The following is a 26,583-nucleotide window of genomic DNA, read 5'->3' as shown; positions in this document are numbered from 1 at the left end:
CCAATTTCAAAAAGCTGCCATCACTTATTTTCATTAAAAAAACACTATAGATTTCTATTAAGTTCTATCACTGTTCTTCCTGGGAAGCATATCAGAAGCATATTAGATGGTGAACATAACAGATTACAGACCACTCAAATAGTTATTTTATCACAACAACATCTCTATTTTTTTATTCCCATGATACTGGAACAACCAACATAAAACAACAAACAATCCAGAGATGCCATTTTCAGGGCAAATGGAAGAAGGAAAGGCTAGCTTGTTAACCAGGGCATAAAGGCCAACTCCCATAATGCCTTGGAATGAAATCACAAATAAAACAAGTAACCTAGTATGCTCCCATATGGTCTACTTTGATTACATATCTATCAAGGCACTTCATCAGTATCCGCTTGCACTGTCAAACTCAGACATATCTCCCCCTGGAAGCAGCCATATGTTAGTCCAGGGTAATCTGATTAGGAACTAAATGCATGTTGCTGTTCTCCACACACAGCTCTTGATAGCCTTCCTCAGGCTATCTTCTACCTCTTGTTTTTACACTCACCATCGTCGCTGGTGTGTGGCTCCGTGCCATTGTCATGGTCTGCTTCATCAATGGTTCCTGGCTCACTGTGTGGGCTGTCACTAGAATTAAGATAGGTCAAGTAAATACACATAAGTTTTAAAACAGAGAGGAAAGATTTGACAGTTCCTTGCTACTCAATGCACACATAAATCCACATTTCCTAGATCTAAGGTCTTAATTTTGTAGCTAATGAAATGCAGTGGTACCTTGGGTTACATACGCTTCAGGTTACATACACCTCAGGTTACAGACTCTGCTATCCCAGAAATAGTACCTCAGGTTAAGAACTTTGCTTCAGGAAGACAACAGAAATCGTGCTCCGGCGGCACAGCAGCAGCAGGAGGCCCCATTAGCTAAAGTGGTGCTTCAGGTTAAGAACAGTTTCAGGTTAAGTATGGACCTCCAGAACGAATTAAGTTCTTAACCCGAGGTACCACTGTATGGAACTACTGTAAACACCACTGGATCTCTAATACAGTACGGGTTTATGTCAGGGAACAGATTTTGTTATTCCGGCCTGAATAAGTTGGGGAAGCACATATTTATGTTTGCTGGAAACCCTAAGCTCACATGACAGGAAATGTTCTCTCTACTAGCTGGTCCCATTTGAATTTATTGATCCAGTGGAAACATTCCTGGGCTTTGCTTCCATCACAGAGGCCAATAGTGACTGGTGAGCAGGGCCCAAGCAAGCTGTCAACACAATTGTCACCATCTGCTCCAATCCCTCACAAAAAACCACTGTAAGAACCAACTGCCTTCTGAGCGGGAAATAAAGGAAGAGCCACGCAGGTTCTGACTATCACCACATGCTACTACTGTCACCACCCAGAACTTGTCCCTTCGCTCCAGAGGTCGTCATTTAAGACCCAGCTGGGCTGTAAGGAGAATAGGAAGAGAGGGTCTATCACCAGCAACTGTGATAGCATCACATGCAAATTTCGTCCTTTTCACAGACAAGTTTAGGAACAATTCAAATGCTACGGTGCCACACTGAGGGCCCCTGTAAACACATCTCCACAGTAGAAGGCGAGTCTTGAGGTTTGGGCAGCCTTTACTAAGGACTAAGCCTTTAGCATGGCAGGTCCTGTGCTGTGGAATTCCCTCCCAGAGGATCTGAATGAGTCATCCCTGCCTTCTTTTAGACATCACCGGAAAGCTGTACGAGTCAGACAGGACTTGGAACATGATTGGGTTGTTTTGTTTTTTTAAAAAAGTCTTTATTGATGTTATTGTAAGGTTATCTTTTTACATTGGACACCATCTTGTTTGTTTGTTTTTTAATGAAAGTGCAGCTTAAACATTTACATTAATAAATGAAAATATGCTTAGGTTGCATCCAATGTTAGTCCTACTTAAAGGAGCATAGGAAGAGATTGGTAGGTTTCTGAAGACATGGAACTCATTCCCCTGCTCCAAAGAGGAATACAATAGGTATGTTAAATGGAAAATAGGTTTATCAATGGGTATTAACCATGAAGGTTATATAGGACCTCCACATTCAGAGGCAGCATGTCACTGAATATGTGATATGGAACAAAAGTGGGAAAGGGCTCTTGCCTTGTTGCTTTGCTTATGAGATTCCAGAAAGCATTTTACTGGAGCCCCTGTGGGATGTAGGATGCTGGACTAGATGGAATTTTGTTCTGGAATCCAGCATATATTCACAAAATAACAGCAAGTCGGAAGCCCTATTTAGCTTCTAGCAGATACAACACTATTTCAAATCTGTTCTGGCTACTAACAGTGCAACCCTGACTATGTTTCTTCAGAAGCATGTACCATTGAATTCAATGGGATGCACTCCCCGGTAAGTGGGGTTAGGACAGCAGCCAAAGAGACTTAAAAACAAAAGGAGTGATTCTTTGTACTGCATTTTTTAAAAAGCAGATGCATCCAAGTAATATCCCTGCATTTCCTGATAGCATAAATTACTATCTCCTAGCTCAAATAGCAATTGGTTTCTTAAAAGTAAACTGCAGACACAGAGAAATGATCTGAATTAGCATTCTATTCTACCTGCATGGATAAGGGGCTTTAAACCCAACCTGGATCAGACCTCCTGCACCTGCTATTTGCATCCAAGAAAAAGTTGTCATTAGCACCAATACAAATAGCAGGCATAGAGGACCACAGCACGAATTGTGTCAAGTCCAATTCATTCATTCATTTTTTAAAAATATATACTTTCAATATACCAAATGTACATTTTAATCCTGATCTCCTTACCAGTACTCTTCGCCACCTGTCATGCATTTTTCATAAACGGGTCCTTCCAGCTCCCTGAGGCTAGGGAAGATGGCTTCATGATTGATTATGATAGTTTTGATGACCTCGTTGACATGAGCCTGGCAGGACACTGGATCCTGCCCATCTGGAATATGCATCAAAGTTGGTCCAAAGCAGATGGCCAGGTTGTAAGGATCCATCATGTTCTCATCACTGTACTGTGACAAGCTGCAAATACAAGCAACCCACAGCGGCATCACTAAGCCATCAACTATTAAACACAAACAGGAGCTCCACAGGCATTTCCTCCAGATGAGTGAAAGGCAGCCATCGCAGATATCAAGGGTCAAGTGGCACCCCACCCTTACTGCCCAAGGATGGGTTTGAGCAGGAAAGAGAGAGGAGGAGGAGAAGCGAAGGCAGTTTACAAGGGAAGGGAATTTACGGCTCCATTAAATAGTAAGCAGCAGGTGAAAAGACTCACTGGTTGAGGAAAGCAAAGAGATATCTCATGACAATGATGACGGCCCGTGGCAAGGTAATAACGATTTGCTGGATCTGGTGCACTCGTTCTGCAACGCTTTCAATTTCTGCAACATAAGAACGTACAGCAGTCCATTGAGGTTCACAATCAAGCACAGACAATTAGCAGACCAACTCCAAGGAGTTTTGTTGCTCATGTTTCTCTTACAGGTGCAAGCAGGGGTAGTTGACTTCAGCCCTCAACAGCTATTTCCTGCACCTGCCTCTATCTGTGAGAGAGGTACTTGATTTTCACATTTGAGGGCCTAAAGGGGGATGGGGGACATTTCTGCAGTGGGGCTCCACCCAAATAAAGTGCACCGCAATCTGATAACAAGCCCGATAAGAGGTATTGTATATGCTTACTGTGGAGAACAGAACAATGATTTAAAGTTGTGGGAGGATACCTCAATAGTACATACTGGGTGTCACGAGTCTATCAAATGCTTTTTTCAGGAAAACTCCCAACTATCATCAGTGGGGCTCACTCATTTGCAAGTACAGTGGCCAGCTACAACTGTGGGCTTTACTTTCCAGAGGACTTCCAACGAAAGAGGACAAAATTGAGTATTGGGGTGGAATCTATAACCAGAGGGAAATAGTTTTTTGCAGCCTGGAGATGGACTTTGCATTTTAACAGTTCTATCATTTCCAGCAACCTATGGTTGCGGACAGGATCCGTTCCAGAGCTCCGGTCATATCATGAGGTTTCCACAACCACATGTGTGCGGTGCGGTAGAGCGCTTCTGCGCATGCAGCAAAACCCAGAAAAATACTTCTGGGTTTGCCACATTCGCATCCTGAAGGATACGCAACTGGAGGTATGCATATCCAGAGGTACCACTGTACTAGGCACTTGAGCTTCAATTGATACTTTTACCTAACATGCCAAGCAAAATTCATTTCTAGCTTTGGTGCTGTTGCTCTGTTCTCTGCCTAACAAGCAACCTGTGTGTTTTGCTTAAAGCACAGCCTGGTTTGGGTTTGGATGGTTGTTGTTTTCTTAAAATGCAAGGAACAACTATTGTTTCTCTATCACAAAATCTATCCTAGGTGTATAGCTAGGTTTCTGCAGCACCTATCAGAGTCTCAGTCTTAAAAGTGAGACTACAAACTGACCTTGTGGATACAACACTCAATCTGACTTCTGTACTTTTTCATTTTCCTTGTGTTCCCACTCCTACCACTTTGTGTAACAAGTTCACTGAGGCAACAATTTTGTTGAACTGACTGATCATTGGGGGGGGGGGGAGAATAGAGAACTAATGCAGGTGTGTGAGAAATGGAAGGATTGAGACTCTGAATAGAAGTATTCCTTTCTGCTACATCTTGCTGAAGTGCCATATTTCTTGTGTCAATAGTAAAGTCATTCTCTAAGTTCCTATCCTTATATAGTTAAAACACCAACCATACATGAGGGAAGTATCAGGAGGTTAGGGAACATCCTTTTGAAGAAGTAAAAAAAAGAAAAACAATAACTAAGGGGGCAAACCCTACCACAATCTGGTGGAGACCAAGTATGTGCAATGGGCAAGGCATGTCAATTGCCTGGGGTAGGGTCAAAACAAACTCGGCCCTACAGATGTTTTGAGACAACAATTCCCATCATCCCTGACCAGTGGCCCTGTTAGCTAGGGATGATGGGAGTTGTAGTTCCAAAACATCTGGAGGGCTGAGTTTGCCTGTTGTTGTTTAGTCGTTTATTCGTGTCCGACTCTTCGTGACCCAATGGACCAGAGCACGCTAGGCACTTCTGTCTTCGAGTTTGCCTATGCCTGGTCAAAACCAAAGAGGGAGGTAATAGAATGGAGTATTCTGTGTTTAGGCATAGCACTGCACACTACAACCTTTTGTTGCAGGTTCCACTTGTATATACTAGATTTGGGACAAAACGTTCAGCCCAGCTTTTTCAGCAATTTGAGGCTGAGGCAGAAACAGCACAGTCTCAAAGCTTGTGTTTTCCGCAGTGATGGGAGTAAAATCCAATAATCACTTCAGGATACTTAGTGCTTTTGTTGTGAACATATCTGAATATGTTCTGCCCACATTAGAGATTGTAAATTAACCCTACGGCCAATTTTGAGCATTCCATTTTAGAATCAATTTCTGACCCTTCTTGTAATATATCTTTGTTTTCTTTTAACTTTCTGATGTATATCAACAGCTCTGAAGTGAATTATTGAATTTTATTTTTGTTCTCATTACTTTCCTATTCTTATATTATTTGGTTATGTTATTTCTAGAATAAAAAACTTCTCTGGAAGCGGGGGTGGGATTTTGTGACATATTGGTTGGTCCTAATAAAGACATTATCCAACTGTGGATTTTTTCCCTATGGAGCCAAACAGCAACCATTCCTTTTAAATGATACAATGTAGGTATACTTGTTCAGCTACTGTATATTTTCCCCAGGAAGCCCTAGGATTCATTAACAAAATGCATTTTGTGCATTAATATTGGTTCAAAAAAAGTAAAGAATAATTTTAATTTGAAAAATTAATTTGAAAAAGTCAAGCTATGATTTATTTTATTTAAATCTCTTTTTCCATACTGCAGTTAGAACATAATGGTTATCAAAACAGCTAACAATAAATAAATGATATGTAAAAAATATTCTCGAGCTGGCTTTATGAATATAAAAGAGCCCTTATTCAAAAGCAGGTTGAACATTGGTATGCAATTTTAATTGGTCCATCTTGACTGGGCACTGCATGGCATTAGGTTGCATGAATTTGTATTCATATTTGCTGCTGTTTTCCACATCAGAGTTTCATGCAAATTCCAGTCTTCATTCCAGCCTAAGTGACAGGGAACTTCCTGTTTGTTTCGAGAGTGAGCCTTTCCTCCCAACCACATAATAAACAGTGGATTATGTGGCACTGCAGACTCTCAGGGCATGCAAATGCCCTGTGACATGCACAGCATTCTACGCTGCCAAAAGTCTCTCAGCAGAAGTTAGCACCGGCCAAGGGAAATCAAATCAGCTTTCTGTTGTGTGGCAGTCTGCAGTTTAAGCTCCAGAGAAAAGAAGGCTGCTCTGCACTCTGCAAGCCTTTCTTCCTTCGCAGCCATATGAGATGATAAGCTGTATTTTTTATTTTATTTTTTGGCTCTAACCTTTTACATTTTTTGTTCAAACCGGATGGTGGGAGTTCGGGTAGGAGCAGCTCTCAAACACGAAATATCCACTCTTCTATTTTAAACAGTGTCAGAATATAATACACCTCATAAATCTGCTACACTGGAATTATCACACACACAGGACCCTGAACCAATGTGGAGTGCTCCTGGTCAGTCTTCCAATGAGTCCGTCATGCATTCTTCCAGGATATTCCATTAACACAGACACACCACCTGCTTCCCCTGAACAGGCACTCCATGGCTACTGTGCATGCTCCTCCTAACTGGGCTCTTAAGGGCAGTTGTTCTCCTGTTGTTTTTTTCTGAAGGGTTTTTCTTTTTGTATTTCTGAAAATTTTGGCATTTCCCCAAGCCTGCTAATACCCCACTCTCATTTCTCAGCAGACCCATTTTTGCTACATTGCTGTTGGCACTCAGCACCTGAGTTCCCTAGTAGATGAAGAGAGAGAGAGAGAGAGAGAGAGAGAGAGAGAGAGAGAGAGAGAGAGAGAGAGAGAGAGACAACACTACAGTGCTGATTCCATTTGATACTCCCTGGCAATGTAGTAGAAAAGTAGGGGCAGAGAATAGTTAGGAGAGAAAGCAGCCAGAATGTAAAGGAAGAAAAGTGGACCTACTATTGTTGCTAGAACATGGTTTTCTAATACTAATAACAATAACAATTTTATTTTTACACATCTGGCTGGGTTGTCCCAGTCACTCTGGGTGACTTTCAACACATATAAAAACATAGGAAAACATCAAACATTAAAAACCTCCTGATACAGAAGTAAATGAGAGAACAACAGATACCATGACTTGCACTGTTCACTGGCATGGTTCATTACAAATCACTGACTTGTACTTACTTATAGTAGAGATCAAGTCTTGAAATCTTTCCTTAGGAAAGAGTGGATTTTCCAGTCCTCGGAAATACAGCTTTAAGACCCCAGCAACAGAATTAATGTCACGTTCATTTTGATCATCAGCAAGGGGATCTTCACCTGATTGAATAAATACAAAGTTTATACCATTAAATTCTACTTCTGGATTAGGCAGAAAAACCAGAGCACTTAATAAGCAAAGGGAAAGATCAGAGTAATTCTTTTATCCAGTCATTTAATACAGTATTGTTTTAAATGGCATGGCACTATCTTATAACACATCAGAGGTTACTGACATCAGGATAATGCGGAGTCATAGAGAAAATTTCAAGCCAGTGAGTACTGCCTTATCTTCCTATGGTTGCCGTGAAGAAGAAGTTGTAGCTACTGTCCTTTCCAGGTGCCCAGCTTGAGCGATCTCCCCAAAAAAGCTCAACAACTTTTCAGCTGCTGGTGGTCCACTGCTGCCCCCCCCCCCACCCCAGGCACCATTGAGGGTTTCATCATAACTTGATTATAACATAGCTAAATATTATAGATACAAGGATGGAAGATAACTTAGTTCAGTCTGTATTTTTAAGCAAACTGACTTAATTTGTACCTTCTGAACTAAACATACATGGATTAGAGTGTAGTTATCCATCAGATTTTAAACTTCTCTGACTTTAGTATTTGGCTCCAAACTCACATTAAAAACAAGTACCATAGGATAAAATATGACAGGAAAATGCACACTGAAGTATTTATCTTTCATTTGCGGATGTTAACATCTGGTCGTATTTTATATTTCTGGAAAAAAACTTGCCTAGAATGGAATAGATATTTATAACACTCATTTTATAGCACTCATTTCACAACAAGAAGAAAAGACATTCTGCATAGGGTCAAGACTTGTGTCTTCTTGGTTGGGCTGAATTCTGGCACTGAAAACAGCTTATGAGGCTTTTGCTTGAAAAAACTTGTGCCAGTAAAAGCTCAGCCTTAGGCTTTGAAAGATCCAGAGGTAAAACAGTATTCACATGTAGCAATATGTGCTACAACATTCTGCTATGTGGGAAATAGAATACAACAGATTCTGCATCACCCTTTACTAGAGATTGTGTATTGCACTACAAGGAGGAAGGAAAACAGCTTCACATCATTTTGTGAGAAACAGACTTCTCACATACCTCTCTCAAATGAGTTCTTGATATCATTGACTTCAACCTGAGATCCAGGAACTCTAAAAATACCCTGTTGTTGTAGACCTGGACATAAAACAAGAGGTAAAAGAAAGGCTTATCGCAGTATTTTTAATATCAGTCATTTATTTCAATTTAGAATATCAGTCATTTATTTCCATTGCAAACTGCCTTGAGAGCTCCAGGTATGATGCGGTATATAAATTCAATAAGTAAGAATAATAATAATGCTGAAAGAATAAAAATGTAAATTAGGACTGATTTTCACTTCTAAATGCTCTAGTACTAGGGAAGGCAACTGAAGGCTCAGATGTTATCCAAAGTCCACCAAGGTTTACACCCAGCCTACAAACCAGTGAATGCACTGCTATGGTCTGGACAGCTGTTGTTTAGCGGGTGTCAGGGCGGGTGTTGAGAGCAGATGAGCAACAACTCACAAAGTGTCAGTGAAATTAATTCTTTATTCAAAGAAACAAAACAGTTCAGGCCTAGTGAGCACAGCCACTCTTCCCAGTATATCTTGCCCCAATGAGGCAGTTGCAAGGACTGAAGGTCCTCGCCTTCCCATAGCTCTCTCTGCCTCCTCCCTCCCACTCCTTCTCAAGTAATCTGAGACTCCAACGCATTGGCTGTCTCTGCTCTACTCTTTTCACTTCCCTGTGAGTTAGGAGAGACTGGAGGGAGGGGAGCTGGTCGAAGCAGGAGGGGGAGACTCCCTGGATTCTGCAGCGGCTTGTGTCATCTCTGCCTCCCTCTGTTCTCCAGCCTCCGCTTCTGTTTCTGGCCTGCTCTCTGCAGCCTCTTCCTGCTCACTGTTACCTCGACACACCTCCTCCCAGTCTGCTCCCTCTTCTCCCTCTGACCACTCATCATCGTCCCACCATGAATCCTCTGGTTCTGAGCCTTCTTCCCCTGGGGGTTCCTCAGCTGCTGCCTCCCACCATTCCTCTGCATCCAGCCAGTCCATGACAACTGGTGGGGGAGAAAGAGAACTTTTCCCAACAGAGAAAACCTTGAATAAGCTGAATATGGTTAATGGGCCTTACATCACCTACCCTGCACTAGAACAACACTGATACTTTATCATTATCTTGGATCCACTGCAATAGATGGAAAGGCATCAGTTGTTTTATTTCACAAGTGTCTGGACTGAGGTCCACAAAAGCCAGGAAGAGTACATACAACCCAAGAATTTATCACACACAAAATGTTATTGTGTTGATGCTAAATCAATGCATAACAATAATTAAGCCTCAGGCCCATATGATTAAGCAACGAAACAGGCATATCTTTTGCATTTCAGGCAGAAGAAGTTCTTGAACAGAGGGAGTTTCTTAGAAAAACTATAGCCAACGGGGAGGCTACCAAAAGAACTTACCATATAAGTTGATGTACCGAATGCAACTTTCGACCACAAGTGGAATAGCCTGTCCTGAATCCTTTGAAATAACAATCAAATAAAGAAAAATTGAGCATACTGATTTGATGAAGTCAGTGCTTTAGAAAACACATTCTAGCAAAGATTGCACAAAAAGTCTCAGGTTGGAAAAAGAGCACCATTAGTTTAATTATAGAGTTAGCAATAAATTAAGATAACAATGGCTGCAAGTATCTGAAACAGCACTTCACATATCCTACATACTGTCAGCTTTGAGAAAAATCATAAATTAGAAGCTGGTCCCTGGAATCAATCTGACTTAGTCTGAAGCAACGTATGGGGTATTATGCAGCTGGATCATAACTATCACTTTACAGAAATGTAGCTATGAGCCAGGCCTTCTGTAAAAATGCACTATTGCTTGGTTGTACCATTCAAATGTTTTCAAACCAAGAACTGTTGCCCAGAGGCAAACATTTTTGAAATGCTAGCCTGAATCACAGAGGAAGGCAAGGGGAAAAGTTATCCTTGCATGAGTTTTGGCTTTTGTATCCATCACTAAAAACTTAATGTGAACTATAAGAGTATAGCGTATTTTTGGCAAGGGATTACAATTGTTTCCCTTAAATTTAGATTATGCTCATATTATATAAACATATATGATTTTTTCCCCAGAAAGGGGGGCGCCTCTTCTAGTAAATACCTGGTTTCTGGTTCGAGCATTCCTTCTTCCTCTGATAAGCAAACAAAGCAGCAAAGTAGGGAAAAAAGAAAAGGTTAAGCAAGAATAAGATCAGTTAAAGTAAGCACAACTTCCAGAGGCTATGAAAGCTCAAATGCAATGGCAGCTTAGAAGGATCTAGTTGAAGCTCCAACACCCCATATAACTGCTTAGTATGCAATCTCTTGTCCTCAGTGACCAACTTTCAGATTACTCTTATTGTAATTTATTGCATTCTCCTCATCCCCATATTTAGTTCTTCCAACAGACCACCCCCTCCTCAGACCTCCACATTCACAGGCATCAGCAAGACTATGTCACAGCCCTGCTGGCAAGAAAGTGAAGATTTTGCCTGTCAAGTTATGGGCTCTTGGCTCTTGGAAGTTTGTTTCTTTGACACATTTCTTCCTCTTTGTGGGTGGTTTGGATTATTATTTTTTGCTGCTCTGGTTTAATTTTTATATGTGCATTGTTTTATATTTATATTTTAGTTTGACTTTTTATTTTGTAAGCTTCTTTGAAGGCCTTCTGTGTGGAAAACAATGTAAAGTATTAATATCAATCTATACATAAAGCAAACCTTTCATAATGGGTAGATATTTCTTTGTTGTTGTTTTCTGTGGCTGAGACCCATAATGAATATACCTCAACCTTTTTTAAAAAAAACGGAGCATACTTTAGGATGTACTTAACCATCCATTTTGCCACCTGGGGCATAAGAAATAATCACAGGAGAGGAAATAGAATTATCACCTCAGAGTAATATTTCTCTCTCTGGAGTTATTAAGAAAGCTCAGTTTAAATGGAGGCAAGCTTTCTTTTTCTTCTTACCCTGCTTCTAGGAAAACATAGAACTGCTCCTTTGGTTTTGATCTGACACTGCAATCTTATTGCTTGAAAATTCACCACCACTAGTTTCCTTCAGGAAAAACTTTACTGGAAGTGGGTCAATCCTTTTCAGATAGATTTCTAGTGGCATTAGTTCCTTTGGCCCAACACTGAGTATGTTGATTTAATTAATATTAAAATATGAAGCTTAATGTAACTGGAATAATTTTAAAAAATACATTTGATAGTCCTACCATGTTTATAATCACTAGAAGGAACCAGCTAAAAAGTAGTGGCTGGTCAGTTTCAGGTGCGGTTGGATGAAGCAAATTATCTTGGTCTATTTCATAGTGGTTCTAGAGTTTGTTTTTGTACTGGAATGGCTTTTGTTTGCCCAAAGTGATGACTTTCATTAGGAGAAAGGCTGGGGGAGTGCAACATTGCTTATTCTTCTTGATCTCTCAAGTGGCTTTTGATACTATTGGTGTCACTCTATGACTTTGAGGCCCTACTTACAGGTTCTGCTCCTACTTACAGGGCGAGTTCCAGAAAGTCCTGTGTTTCAACCCACTGAAAAAGTCACATTCGACATGTAAAAAATAATCATGAGACTCTACCCTTGAAAGTATCCACAGTTTCACTTTTTGGGTGGCTGGTGGCTGAACATTATACATCTGAATGGTTTGAAGTGGTGGCAGTGTTAGATATTGGGGCATGCAGTAACAACATGTTGATCAGTGCACTGCTCTGGGAGTTGTGAAGCCCCTCACACCAGATGGCTGAACTAGCACAAAATGGAGCTCTTCCATGCAAGGAGGGAGCCTGGCCAAAGTTGGCAAGACTCTTTCTGGTGCACTTTGCTCAGAGAGGGAGATGATAGGTGCAGGGTTGTGCAAGGCTGCTGATGTGGCTCCTTCCACGGCTTTATTCAGCGCATGGAGAGGGGTTGTGTCAACCCCTCGAAGGTGACTGAATGAAGATGGCATAGGCAGTGGACCACGCAATAGGAAATTAATGGGAAAGGGTAGGTGGAGAATGAGGGCTTGAAGTCAAGCTAGAGGAGACAGGGATGACAAAAGGAACTTCCTTGAGTTCAGATGGCACCATAAATAGGAAGTGGGCAGGGAAGAGGGAAAGCTTAACAAGAAGGAAGGTAGCTCAAAGAAGTGGGGGAAACTCAACTGTGATGTCACATCCTGATTTTACTTATTCCACAAAGATCTCAGAGCAGCTTATATATGGGTCCTCACGTGGCCTTGCACCCAGACAGCTTTAAAGGGTCACACCTAGTTAGTAGAATTGCAATGGATGCCTTCACACTTCTCTCTAGGATATACATTAGACCCTGTGGTGGCAAAGTCCCGAGAGCTGGACAAGCTCTTCAACTTGACTTGATTAATACGCACCATAGACTTTTACAGCTGTCCGTTCCCCATGTTTATAGACAAAATCAGAGACAAGACTACTGGAGTCAAGACTACTGGAGCCATTAAAAAAGCAATTTGTTCCTGGGCTGGAATAATAGTAATGGGAAAGCTTAAATGTGTTTCTGTTTGCAATAATCAGTACTGCTTTAAAGAATACAGATCTTTCTAAATTCCTAAATCAGCATCCTATTTTTAAGCTGTGCCTAAGGCATAAAACTGAATGCTGAATGGAGATTGACTCCAAAATGGCAGCAATTCTTCAGCCCACTCAAAGCTTCTATTTCCTCAATGTCTGTTACACCATAGCTCTTTCCAAATAGCAGTGAGATCAATGCATCTTCTTCTATAGCACTCAGTGCAATCCTGGATGTTGTGCATATTAATCTTTTATGGGATGGAGTGGGGACGTAAAAATGAGCCTGCCAAATGCTTATTTAAAGACGTGCACAACTTTGCTGAACAGTTTTAACACAACTATATTAGGCTCATGTAAATAAAATGCTGAAAGTACCTAGCTTGTCATTCAGTTAGCCATACACAGGACAGGTATGCAGAAAGCTCCCGCCACCCCACTCAATCCTTACAAACTGTGAGCCAAAGCTTGTTATTTCTTTTTTCCCACAGCCATTGGAGAACAAGTTGCTGAAATATTCTAGTATTATTATTATTATTATTATTATTATTATTATTGCTTTTTTTAGCCGGAATTCACTGAAACTCAGTTACAGCATCTCTTAGGTGGGTGGCACTGCCATTCTAAGAGAACAACGGAGGTGTTCATGATGTGTTCCGGCACTTTTTTTCCTAGAAAAATAGCACTGGCTTTATTATTATTTTAAAGGTGGACATCCAGAATTTTCCAGAATTAGGGAGTAGGAAGGGTACCTCAACATGGGTCAAACTTTCTCAGTCACTCCCCTCTGTCACTTTCCTTCAAAACAAACATTCAGGAGTTTTCTGCCTGTGGAATAAATCGTCGACTATACATTTTGTTTCTGCGAATAGCATCTTGCCTTTCTTAAATTACAAAGAGCCATATCAGTCTGAGCACCCTAATCTTTTAAGGATTTTTGTTTAACTCTGATCCACTGCAAATCTCTTTTAACGGAAGGCAGGCATGCTGCATTTAAATTCCAGGATGTTCATATAAACAGCAGCTTATAAAACCTCGGTAGTTCTGCCTGCAGTGATAAGATATGGCAGATTGCAATTAGCATGCTGACAGCCACAAAGAGTGTTGCGCTTCCATACTGTTCCACAAGGGTCATTACACTTATCTCATCCCTCCCAGTTGGCACAAATAGGAGTGATGTGCCTCACTATTGCAGTAAGGAGGTACAAAAGCCACCAATAGAAATTGTCACTGAGGCAGAGGCATACTAACCACTTTAATGGTGTGATGTGCAGTGCATGGGAAAGGCCAGGTCCAAGAGAAGGAAACAGGTCAGCAGTTAGAAGAGAAAAAAATGCTACCATAACATCCACAGTGTCCACAGATTCTCACTGTTAGACAGCAAGTACCTTAATGAATGTTTCCATATTGCCGTTAAAGAGTTTATGATTATAGACTGAGAGAGGCCTAGGTCTCCTCATTTTCTGTGGCTTAGGGGGAAGACATGGGGGCCTGAGAAAAATGGAACAAAAGAGACCAACAAAACATCAACTTGAATACAATGGCAGGGAAAGATTTCAAAGACTGCAAATAAAAAAGAGCTAGAAGGGGAAAGGTCACTGTGAGGACGAGTGCATTGGCTCCAACCATATTGTGTGACCATTACCACCTTGATATATTCCTCATATATCTGTCATTTTAAATATCAACGTGGGGAACCTAGGACATGGACTCACCTGCATCTCATGGGTACATTGCCAACTCTCCACTCCAAAAGAAGAGGGGAGGATACAGGGCAAAAGAGAGCCAAGAAGCAACAATGGGTATGGAGACAGACAGGACAAGGAAGTGGGGGAAGTAGAGACACAGGAGCTTGTCCATATTTTTATGGATAACCTATAGTAAAACTCACTTGGGACTGTAGGTTGAGGTCAGCAATTGGCAAATGCTTTCTGCACTGAAAGATGTTGTACTAGATCACCCTTCCCTTCCCTTCCCTTCCAACTCTACAATTCTATTATTCTATGTGTGCCCCAGTTTCTAGAGACCCAGGCCTTTGTCAACTTGTCTTTTAATGTAGCATCTTTCATTTCCAAAGGATCATCATCAGTTTTGCACACAGAATTTATTTATTACCCCTGCTGGCTGGGACTGCTGGGAGTCCAGCAACATGTGGCCCTTCAGATGTTCAGCAGTCCCAGACAGCATGGCCAATGGGTAAATATGATGTTAGGTGTAATCCAACAGTATCTGGAGGGCCACAGATATCTCCCTTCTGAACACAGTATGGCTGGCTTTTCCTTTTCAACACTTCCCTGGGGGGGAAACCACTGGCATGGCCTAGCAATCCATTGCATAAAACAAACTGCTGACCTGGCAGGGACACACTCCTTACTCCCAGTGTAACTCTGGAAGCATTCAGTAAGCTTTGCCTAAGAGTGGGAAGAGTTGGCAGCCGCAGGCCCTAATACTCTGATTGAAAGACTTTACAGAAATTCTAACTATATAAACCTGTGGGAAGGCACTGGAACAATAATAGCAATGGACAGGCCTCTTTGGAGATAGAGGCCACAAGCAAGGTGGAAAAGAACCGCTTTTGACAGCTGGAGAAGATGGAGCAAGGGTCTGCATGGGTGCTGCCTCTATATGTGTGGAAAGAATACCCCTTGGAGAAAGATGGGGAAGCTGTGCATGTTCAGGTGTTTCATTGTGCCCTTAGTGCCCCTGAAGTTCAAATAGTTTGGATATTTTATCATGTATTTTTAAAACATAACCAACTCTAAGCAGGATAAAAACACTATGAGACAGAGTATACAGTTACGATTGCCAGGAATGCTGCAGTGCAGAAATAGATCTGTTCTTTTTGGGGTAAGTTCTGAATTTGGATTCAGTCCCACAGCCTACTACAGTTCTGGCATTTTAAGGTATCGTGCAAATTCTGCCCCATACGTGCCATTGTTATCCCTGGCTATAAAAAGACAGTCTCACTGAGAGAATATAAAGCTCTTTACGGTAGCTTGGAAATTAAAATTCATTTGCAGCCGATTAGAAAGGCTGTTTTTCTCACAGTCTGCACTGACCAGCATGATATGCTACCCAGTATTTCACATGCTTGGCTGGAAAAAGAGCTTCTCATGCACAGGGGGCTACACTCTAACAGCCATCGATGCTAGCATTTGCAAAATTGTTTTCTCAATTTCTTCACTAGTACTGCAGTTTATTAAACACCAAGGCAGTGCTATATTTTAAAAAATGAGTTTGACAGCCCAGCTGTCCTGTATATCAGAGTCCTATATCCTACTGTTATACATCATGACAAAACTCTTGCAGCTGAGCTGAAAAGCAATTGCTGCATTTCTTTGGGAGTTCTTCAATCAATGGAGAAAACCTCCCTCTCCAACCTCTACCTTCTTCCTCCTCAGCTGAAAGCATGCAACCATTTTAATGATTCTTCAAGACTGCGCCAAAATGACCGGCTTCAGCCCTGCAGGGTGTTATGCTGTGCACACTTAAGAAAGCTGAAGTGTGAGCAGAAGCTGACTTTTGGTGCAAGGTTAAAAATCTGTGCTCTGTGCAGCCCCTTGAGCAAAGTGAATTTCAGATGTTCAGAGCTTGTTCTTCTACAGAAACAGACCCAACGTCACTCAGGTCACAGAATGACACATTCTTTTATGAAGAGGGCATCTGAAAAGCTAACCATTGAACCTAGCAGGTAAATATTTGGGGCAAAACCTCCTTTCCTCCACTGAAGCTTTTAAATCAGGGGAAAAAAACCTTTAGGGGACACAGATGTCATGGCTCCCAACAGACCTGACAATAGCTTGTAACAATTGCAGCAATTACTCAGTTCTCTTTCTTTTGGAACCACACTGGTAGCAATGGAGCCTGGCAGGAAACAAGAACGGTTGCAGCACTACCTGCCTGTTCCAATGCAGGTACCACTAATCTGGCCAGGAGGTAACAAGAGCAAAACAGTGCCTGTGTGGGACCGTCAAGAATCATCAGCGCTACCAGATTCTACAGCATCTCTCAAGGATCCTTGAAAACTAGAGCACTGGCGTGTGGGTGGGGGCACTAGGGATCTCTTGACAAACCAGTATCAGCTCAGTTAAAAACACCACCGCAACCCCCAGATGCCCTTATAGGTAATTACAACAATTAAGTCAGTTTAAAACTGAGGGAAGTGTGTAATGTAAAAATTCTTGGAGTGGGAAAGGATTATTGCAGTCACAGGGGAGAGTGTGGCAGGGGGAGAGACAGAGAGAGGAGTAAGTGAATTGAGATTATAGGATGGTGAGGGGAGGGGATGAAAGACAGGGCAGCACACAGGGACAGTGCATTTCAATCCTCCCAATCTTGTTGTTTTTTTGTAAATGCTCCTTACACTAAATAACTTTGGCCAACCTTGTCATACAAAACACGCACACTTCTAAATATATGTATTTCACCCTGTTACACAATATGTGTCTCTCCCTTCATCTCTCCCATTCAATCCTTCCCCAAGTGGCTTTTCATCGCCACTGCCTGCTGCTGCTGAATGATCTTTTCATTGCTTAACTGAATCAGGTTATGCTCTCTTGCCAATTTCTGTCAGCGGCTCTCCTTTTCTCGGTTTCCTAGACTCTGCTTATCCTTCGGAAGTGACTTCTTTTCCTTCAAACGCCCTTAGATTTTTCCTCACTCTCCCTTACCACAATTATCCAATATTTACTTTTATTCTCAATACCTATCCATCCCTATTTTTTTGTTACAGAGAAGGGATCATTTAGGAGACACTCCATGCCAAAAGGTAAGAGGAGATCAATCCTAGAGCTGGATGGATTGATGGATATTCTGCCCCTGAATGAATATTGGCAAGCAAGGGAGGTCCTGGCATTTAGGCCAAGATGGCTGGTCAGTGTCATAAACAGACTAGAAATAAGCTCCAATATATCCATGGAGACACTGCAATGCACTGAGCTGACACAGCATTCCTCATGATTTCAGAGCCAGTCAGCTAAAAATTACACTGCAGGAAAAACAAGGGCCTGTTTGTCATATTTCTAATTAATCCATTTAGGGAATGCAGATAAGAGGAGGCCCCTGGAGCAGGGTGTTGCCCCTCCACAGCACAATGGCTAAAGGATTCCACCCCACCACACAAAAATCTGTTTACTGCAGATGCATTTTAAACCCAAGCAAATTTATCTTGCAGTAGCAATACCAACTAGTCTCCAGAATGCAATATTAAATTTACATATACGGTTTCCACGTACCTGGTTGTGCCGCATTCAGCTCTTTCACCTGGGGTGGGGAAGAAATCACACATTATTTCCATCCTTGTTTACATAATATAAAACGTCACAGCTATTTGGTATTTTTTTAAAAAATTGGGGGCAGGGGGAACTGTTTTAACGTTAATCAACAAGTTAACTGCTCATATATGGCAAGTGAGAAATTGCAAGGGTCTGAAGACATTACATTTTACTCATAAAACCTCAGTTTACTATTAATTTACATATTAGGGAGTGTATCCAACTAAGTTCTACTCAGGGTTGACCTACAGAAATTAATAAACTTAAATTGGTCTTCTCCATTAATTCCATTTCTACTCTGAGCAGGGAATAGTGTTCAATACAATCCCTTGGCTGCCGAAAGCCATCTTACAAGTCAAGAACCATGTTGACTTGAGAGCATCTCTACACTTCCCTACTCCAATCAATTATCTCAGGATGATGCTCAGAGGCATTCGGAGCTTGTTTCTTTCATGAATCATAATCTCAGACGTCAGCCTCAGCATTGCTCCTTGCATCTTTCCAATAGTGAGATTCAGATGCAGGGAGGATCATCTTTGTGGCTGCATAGAATCACAGAATTGCAGAGTTTGAATGGGCCACAAAGGTTATCTAGTCCACAATATTTTGTCCAATGTGGGGCTCGAACCCACATCCCTGAGGTTAAGAGCCTCATGCTCTACCAACTGTGCTACCCAACTGCTGAAGACCTACTGTCTTCTAAAGCCATACAATAACTCTAGCTAGCTGGAGTTAAGGGGCCAGCTGGGGATACAGCTGGTGAGGAGAGCAAATCTTTTAGCTGCATCTCTGGCTTTAGCATTTTGATTAGTATTATCTTCTCTCTTATAGAGGCGTTTTCTGCCTTGAGCCTTCAGGGATGATGTTTGTTAAGAGCTTAAATAAATTATTAAAAGATCCAGGCAGCTAGCATAAATCGAACAGCTCTACTGTCAATGAAGTTTAGTCAATCTGCACCAGATAAAAGATCTGGGCCTCAATAGCTCTTATTTTTAGCAGTTAAAAGAGCGGGGGATAAGGGGTGGGAGGAGGGAGATAGGGATGAGTACTGATAGGGACCACTATCCTTAGGAATCATGCAGAAGACTATCCCACCACCTCACTGAGGATATGCTAACAGCATGATAATACAGGGCAGTATTTAGCAGACCAGCTTTTTCCTACAAGATAACTGCCCATTTGACTTTAACCAGACAGACTCCCATGTTTGCTGTCTTTGCCCCTTCAAAGTATTTACAACATTTGGGTTTGACAGAAGGTGGCATGCCACCGCATACTGTTAAAGTGTATGCCATTCCATTTATAACTCTGTAAACAGATTCCTCATTTTCTTTGTGGAATTTCATTTGTTTTTGTTTCAGGACCAAAACTGCCTTAAAAAAAAAAAGTTGTATTCTCCCTCTCTTAATCAATCTACAAAAGAAACATTTTTGGATGCAGCTCATTTCTGGTTTTGCAATCATGTGCCCAAAGGGTCAACCTTAAAAGACTTGCGAGTTCTCTGTGTACACTTCCACTGGCAACATGAATTATCAAGAGGTGATTGTAGATAATAGTGAAAATAAGAAAACAGATGAAGTTGCCTTTGGACCACTGGCTCATCCAGCCTGATGTTCCTCCTCTAAATGCCCTAGCTAACCTGGCATCCTAAGCACAAGGTGATAGTTGACTACATTGCTCATGAAGAACATGTTGTTCGAAATGTGATGGGCTATTTCTTCCTCTTAAAAATAAATAATAAACCTCCAGTGTCACTTCAGATTGGATCTCCTGTTGTATTTATTATTTTCAGAAGCTGCCTCTACTTTTTAAAACATCTTTTTTAGCATTTAAAGTGTTGGACTAGGACATGGGAGACCAGGGTTCAAATCCCTACTTGGCCGTGAAGCTCACCTGGATATGACCTTGGACCAGTCACTGCCCCTCACCTAGGCCTACCTCATAGAGTTGATGTGAGAATTAAATTAGGAGGGGGGAAATCATGTATGCCACCTTGAGCTCATTGGAGGAAAATAAATGCAATAAATAATTTTTTATGTTTAAATTGAAGGAGCAAAGAAATCTATTAAACAGTGGAAAGAATTTTCAGAATAAAGGATAATCAGGCAATGAAACATTTTTCCATGTGAAGTTGCGGACAGGCTTCAAGATTGTTGAAAGACCTTTTGTGAGGCACCTGAAAGGGATGCTTGTGGTGACAGTGCCAAAAATAATCAACTACTCTGCCTTTTATCCTTATATGACTCATGGCTTTTGATTTTGAACTTCCAGGTCAGATAGTGAGTGAAGGCAGATAAAGGGAATTCAGAAAGACATGACGCAATTACTGGGTGAAACCATGTAAGAATACTGCAATTTCTGATAAACTAATTAACAAATAAGCTAAAGTGCACAAAAGTGCAGCCCTAAAGCCTAGCTACAGCTTCACCTGGAAAGAAGGTATCATTTGTTATCTGCCCAAATAGAATATCCAAGATTGTGTTGGGAAACTGGTCAAGAGAGTAACGGTATGAGAGTTAAAGGAGCTGGGCCAAATCAAAGTCAGATGAAGGATCTTCATAAAAGAGAAAAGAGGAGCTCAGGTTAAAACTAGAGGTGACAGCATAGGCTCAAGAGAGCGAGGGGCCTGGAAAAGCCACAAGCTGGCCCCGGAAGTACCGTATTTTTCGCCCTATAGGACGCACTTTTTCCCCTCCAAAAATGAAGGGGAAATGTGTGTGCTTCCTATGGGGCGAATGCAGGCTTTCGCTGAAGCCTGGAGAGCGAGAGGGGTCGGTGCGCACCGACCCCTCTCGCTCTCCAGGCTTCAGGAAGCTATCCTCCAAACCAGGTCGGGGAACAGTGCCAGTGCCAGCCCCACAAGCTCGGGGGACAGCGGGGAGGCGCAGTGCCTCCATCCCGCTGTTCCCCGACCTGGTTTGGAGGCTGGCGCTGGGGAGCACGCTTCTCCCCACCGCCAGCCCCACAAGCTTGGGGGACAGATATCCGCAAGCCTGGGGAGACCGGCGTGACTTCCCGCCGGGCTCCCTAGGCTTGCAGATAGTAGCCTGTTCTGGGGGCTGGGGTTGGGGGAAGCTTGGGCATCCCCCACCCCAGCCCCACGCCTGGGGGGAAAATAATTTCCCCCCCCCAAAAAAACTAGGTGCGTCCTATGGGCCGGTGCCTCCTATGAGGCGAAAAATACGGTAAGTTTGTGTGTGTGTGTGTGTGTGTATAAATAAAGGTGTGAGTCATGAAAAACTGGTCCAGCATCCTGGTTAGCACAGGCAGCTGACCATCATACTAATGATGCAGCTCTTGGTAAATAAATAAGAATGCCTGGAGCCTTAAGCTGGCCTGTCTTGCTCTTGAGAACTGCTGAAGAATTTTTGCTAACTAGAAAGCTGACTAATAAAACATCCAATCACATCATGCGTTGATTGATAGTGTTGTCTTAGCACTGTGAAAACCTTAGAGGCTTGTTGTCTGAACTAAGAGGAGAGTCCATATGGGTCAGGCTTCAACTAACTGCTAGCTCCGCCCTGTCTCATATGTTAAAAAGCTTGAATTTGGAATCAGCTGCTCTCAGATAAGCCTGGCAGCATGCAGTGATTGATTATGCCTAATGAGACCTACTCCAATTTTAATAATGAAACACAGACCAATCCACAGAAGGGGGTATAAAGAAATAGCCATTGTTCTAATAAGGTTGCATATGCTGGTAGGTTTACCAGCTCTGTGGCAGAGAGAAATTTCTAAGACAGAAGAGAAAGTATTGACACAATTTTTAAAAACACTTTAAAGAACTGTGTATCAAATGCTGTCTCTTATGATGACTCAGGTCTTAAAATCATATTAACTTGGGAGAGGCAAATATCTATGGGATTAAAGCCAGCAAAATCCAATTAAGCTTTTATATGTTTATATCTGTGTTACAAGGGCTGCAGTATTAAAAGTAGATCAGAGGCAACTGATTCCAAACTTTAAGAAGTACATTCACTCCTCGTGTATGACAGCAAAATATAGCAATAAATCATCAGAAGCTTCTGCAAACTGGGCATCTCTAAAATGAGAAATAGTCCCTTGTTCACCAAGCACAACTTTTAAAAAAGTCTCATGGGCTCCAGTTCAGCTCAGGTTCCAATTTATATTCAGGATAGGACATAAATCATGCATTTAACCTTAGATACCTATTTGAGTTAAGGCAACCACTCTTCTTGAAGTATTTTTAAGGGCACACTTGTGCAAAGTAGAGACTTTTTGAGGAGATGGCATTGTTGAGGGGGGACAGCATACATATCAGCCTCACAGATCCAGTGGTAGGAAATGACAGCTGTATTTTCTTCTAAAGGTAAAAGGTAAAGGTAACCCTGACCATTAGGTCCAGTTGTGACCGACTCTGGGGTTGCGGCGCTCATCTCGCTTTATCGGCCGAGGGAGCCGGTGTACAGCTTCCGAGTCATGTGGCCAGCATGACTAAGCCACTTCTGGCGAACCAGAGCAGCACACAGAAACACCATTTACCTTACCTATTTATCTACTTGCACTTTGAGGTGCTTTCGAACTGCTAGGTTGGCAGAAGCAGGGACCGAGCAATGGGAGCTCACCCCGTCGCGAGGATTCGAACCGCCGACCTTCTGATCGGTAAGTCCTAGGCTCTGTGGTTTAACCCACAGCGCCACCCACGTCCTATATTTTCTTGTACTAAGCATTAATAAAACAAAAGGGTCATGCAGCAGCTTACAAATTTATAAGGGGGTAAGCTTTTGTGGGTTTCTAAGAGTCTTCTTCATCAACATTTGGGTGAGGACAGGAGTTAAAGCATGGGCTGCTAATGCAGTTTCTGTGATCCCACAGAGACCTTCCCTAGTAGGTCTGAAAGCAGCATTCTTCTGAAACCATGTGGCGCTCATGTCAGTTTCTTTGGTTTGCAAATGGGACTGCCCACAGTCCCTTTAAAGGTTGACAAACCTGACTTAAAAGCTCAGTCCCAAAGAGCTGAAAGCAACATGCTCAGGCCAGAAAATGGCAGACCTATTCCCAAGTGAACAATCTCAATAGCAAACCAGAAGGAGACTAAATTGTAGCCTACAGCATCCCTTTAAAAGTTGATTAAAACGTTCATTAGGCATTCCTTTTGGCATCAAGGACAATAATTATCACCAGAGGAGAGAGGAAAGGGCAGCAAAGTGATCCACAGGCAGGCGCAAACCATCAGCTCCACTATGTTGATAGATATGGAAAGTCTGGCCTACTTACACATGCCTTGAAACAGGCCAATAATTTCCCAAACTCTGCTGTCAGGTAAAAAGATGAATGCCTCTCACACATGAGACTATGCACAGCTGTACTGATAGCCTACGTTCCTCCCTTGCCTGCAGGACCTTCACACAACAAGCCAACTGAGGCCAAATGATTTGAGGCAAGGTACTTCAAATCACTAGTAGCAAAATACCGGTACCTATCCTGGTAGAGAGGACCCAGCGAAATTTGGCTCAAGTTAAGTTATAAGAATTCCCCCTAGATAAAAAAATCCTCAGCTGTGAAAAACACAATGCCTTTTGTTTTAATTCCACAGTTCAACATGACAGCTATCAAAAGAAGAATGCCACAAATCACCCCATCCACTGCACATATAGAGTATGCAAAATATTGAAATGACCATCTTATTTTTTTTATTGCCATTCAGTTATGATGCTGGAGGATATTTTGGAAAACTTTGTTCCAGATTATGGCTTTAAGCACCAATGCTATCATTTCACTACTTTGGGCTTTTTGGGTTTCAAAAACAAAAACTTACAAAGATTCTGAGGTAGGGGTAGGGGGAATCCCAGTCCATTCACCTTGATAGTATTTGCAAACACAAAAATCCTTTATCCAAATCATTTATTTGCCAAATGAAATGGATAATTGTTAACAAGAACACAGCTACGGGGGCTTGGTGTTTTCATTTTTCTTTTTCACTAAACAAAGAGCAAGCAAAGCAGGGATAATGGGACTCATCCCTAATGCTGAGAGGCCTGCCTTACGCCCTGAGGAACCAAATCAACGCAATGGGGCGTTCAAACGCCACTCTCAGCCAAAATTAAAAGTGAAAGGAGCAAAGATTTTCTGCCCCTCTTCTATTAAGCACGACAGAATCACTAATCACAAATGCTGACATAAGAAAGAAAACAATAGCAAGGGAGATTTAAGAAGTCTAAGATCCAATTCTAAATCCTGTTGTGATTTAAAATGCAATCTTTTTGTTTAGGCTCAGTTGAACTTACCTTCTCCCAGAGTCTGCTTCAGTAAGTCGTGTTTCGCCTGCAGCTTGGTAATAAGGTTGCTGCCATTCAAATACTCTTTAAATTTCTGAAGGGAGGAAACAAAAACAAAAACACTGCACACACACACAAAAGCATAGTGGGCAAAAAATATTAGCAAAATAAACTTTGAGGCATACATTTATTTCCCTGCGGTGCTGTTGAGAGTACGTTTCTGGAATGAAAGGATGTGTTGTGTGCCTTAATGAACCAGACTTCAGTTGTACATACAAAGATGGACCAAGGATTCAGTTGTCATTTGGGCTTTTTCTTTTTCCACAATTTCAGTATCAGTCCTGTTGATCTTATTAAGCCAGAAATCTTTGTGTTGAGCCATGTGCTTGGGGTTAAGGCCTCAGATCACAAGAAGCTCAAAGACAGCAGTTCAAAGAAAGCTTTCTTTTGTCCAGCTTCTGGGAATGGCCTCAATAAGTAAAGAAATTTTGTGGGGGGTGGCAGTGGGGTTCCTACAGAAAGGGTTCAGCTTTCATGCAAAGAGTGATAAAGCCAAGACGGATTCTCACTGCATGAGGTCTGAGGGCTTGGCTGATCAGAAGCTTCTGCTGCGAGGATGGATTTCTTCTGAGTACGACTTTTATTTTGAGATTGCCTCATACCAAGTAATAGTGTCCTAGAGGCAAGTATCGTATTTTTCGCCCTATAGGATGCACTTTTTCCCCTCCAAAAATGAAGGGGAAATCTGTGTGCGTCCTATGGGGTGAATACAGGCTTTCGCTGAAGCTTGGAGAGCGAGAGGGGTCGGTGTGCACCGACCCCTCTCGCTCTCCAGGCTTCAGGAAGCTATCAGCAAGCCTAGGGAGCCCGCGGGAGTTCCGCAGGGCTCCCTAGGCTGCGGATAGCAGCCTGCTGCCTTGCGCGCGGAGCGCCCTGAAGCAGAGCGCCCCTCGCACCGGGCAGATATCGGCCAGCCCCACAAGCTCGGGGGACAGCGGGGAGGCGCAGCGCCGCCATCCCGCTGTTCTTCGACCTGGTTTGGAGGCTGGCGCTGGGCAGAAGCGCGCTTCTCCGCAGCACCACCCCCACAAGCTCGGGGGACAGCGGGGAGGCAGAACGCCGCCATACCGCTGTTCCCTGACCTGGTTTTGGGGGGGAAATATAGGGGGGAATTTCCTTTATTTCCCCCCCAAAAAACTAGGTGCGTCCTATGGGACAGAGAATCCTATGGGACGAAAAATACAGTAACTTCACAGATGCCAAGAGAAGAGGAGGAAGATATGGGGCTGGAGGAAAGAAACAGGAAGTGGAAGATTCAAGAACTTAACACAAAACGCATCGTTGAAATTTCAGGATGCAAATCTCAGAAATCACCGAGTTTAAGAAGTAACATTTGTTAAATGTTACTTAAATGGAGTAGACTAGATAGTATATCAGGATTCCCTGGTTCAAATCTCACCGCTTGACACTCAGCTATGCAGCTGCAAATAAAACGTTTTAAGTGTGTTCTAAAGCGCATTATACAAATGTGACACTAGATGGCGATGGTGAGCTACGGCAAATTCAATATATTTTTCCCCAAACGTTTCTTGAAAAACCATTTTCACAACTTTTTTTTATATGTGCCTATATGTGCCTACTGCGACGGAACAGTAAAGTTTTAAACAATCAAATCTTAGTTTAAAAACAAGCTGTACTTGGAACTGGACCAGTAAGTTGGATTCAAGGGTTAGAGGCCAGCTTGTGCAACCCCTTCTTAGCTTCTCCTCCTCCTTCCCCTGCTGCCCCCTATACCCACAAAGCACATCCAAAGGATCAGGCCCTCTAAAGAGCAAGAAATGGAAGACTGATCTTGTGCCAGTGGAATTCCTGCTGGAGCAAGAGTTCTCTGCCTGACTTCAAACAAAGCCCCCAAGCCTTTGTATTGTAATAATGTAAGGCACGGCCTCCACTGTTTGGAGAGCTGATGAGACTACAGGGAGAAAGAGGGGGAAAGAAAGAACGGTTGCACAACTAGCCTTCCATGTGTGTAACTGCTGGATACTACCCATTGCTAAATGGGATGTCTTTTTGGGGG

General features: G+C 42.3%; 1 protein-coding gene across 3 annotated transcripts in view; it reads right to left on the bottom strand.

Moving 5' to 3' along the window:
- The window catches only part of SRGAP3 (SLIT-ROBO Rho GTPase activating protein 3), a 186,886-nt gene that overhangs the window by 18,166 nt on the left and 142,137 nt on the right, over nucleotides 1-26,583 (bottom strand). For 2 of the 3 annotated variants that reach the window (XM_081901443.1, XM_081901441.1), the window contains exons 10-18: nucleotides 24,516-24,600; nucleotides 18,229-18,256; nucleotides 14,383-14,485; nucleotides 9,886-9,946; nucleotides 8,496-8,573; nucleotides 7,312-7,446; nucleotides 3,285-3,390; nucleotides 2,801-3,028; nucleotides 551-630 (exon numbers count right to left, since the gene is read on the bottom strand). In XM_081901443.1, coding sequence (XP_081757569.1) covers nucleotides 551-630; nucleotides 2,801-3,028; nucleotides 3,285-3,390; nucleotides 7,312-7,446; nucleotides 8,496-8,573; nucleotides 9,886-9,946; nucleotides 14,383-14,485; nucleotides 18,229-18,256; nucleotides 24,516-24,600 — 904 coding nt within the window. Of the gene's footprint in view, nucleotides 1-550; nucleotides 631-2,800; nucleotides 3,029-3,284; nucleotides 3,391-7,311; nucleotides 7,447-8,495; nucleotides 8,574-9,885; nucleotides 9,947-10,588; nucleotides 10,620-14,382; nucleotides 14,486-18,228; nucleotides 18,257-24,515; nucleotides 24,601-26,583 lie in introns of all 3 variants that reach the window. The other variant, XM_081901442.1, reaches the window with a different exon arrangement.

The sequence above is a fragment of the Podarcis melisellensis genome, assembly GCF_964234715.1.
Source record: "Podarcis melisellensis genome assembly, chromosome: 2".
NCBI lineage: Eukaryota > Metazoa > Chordata > Lepidosauria > Squamata > Lacertidae > Podarcis > Podarcis melisellensis.
Note: the sequence above shows the minus strand (reverse complement) of the source record. Positions and strands in the feature narration are given on the sequence as shown.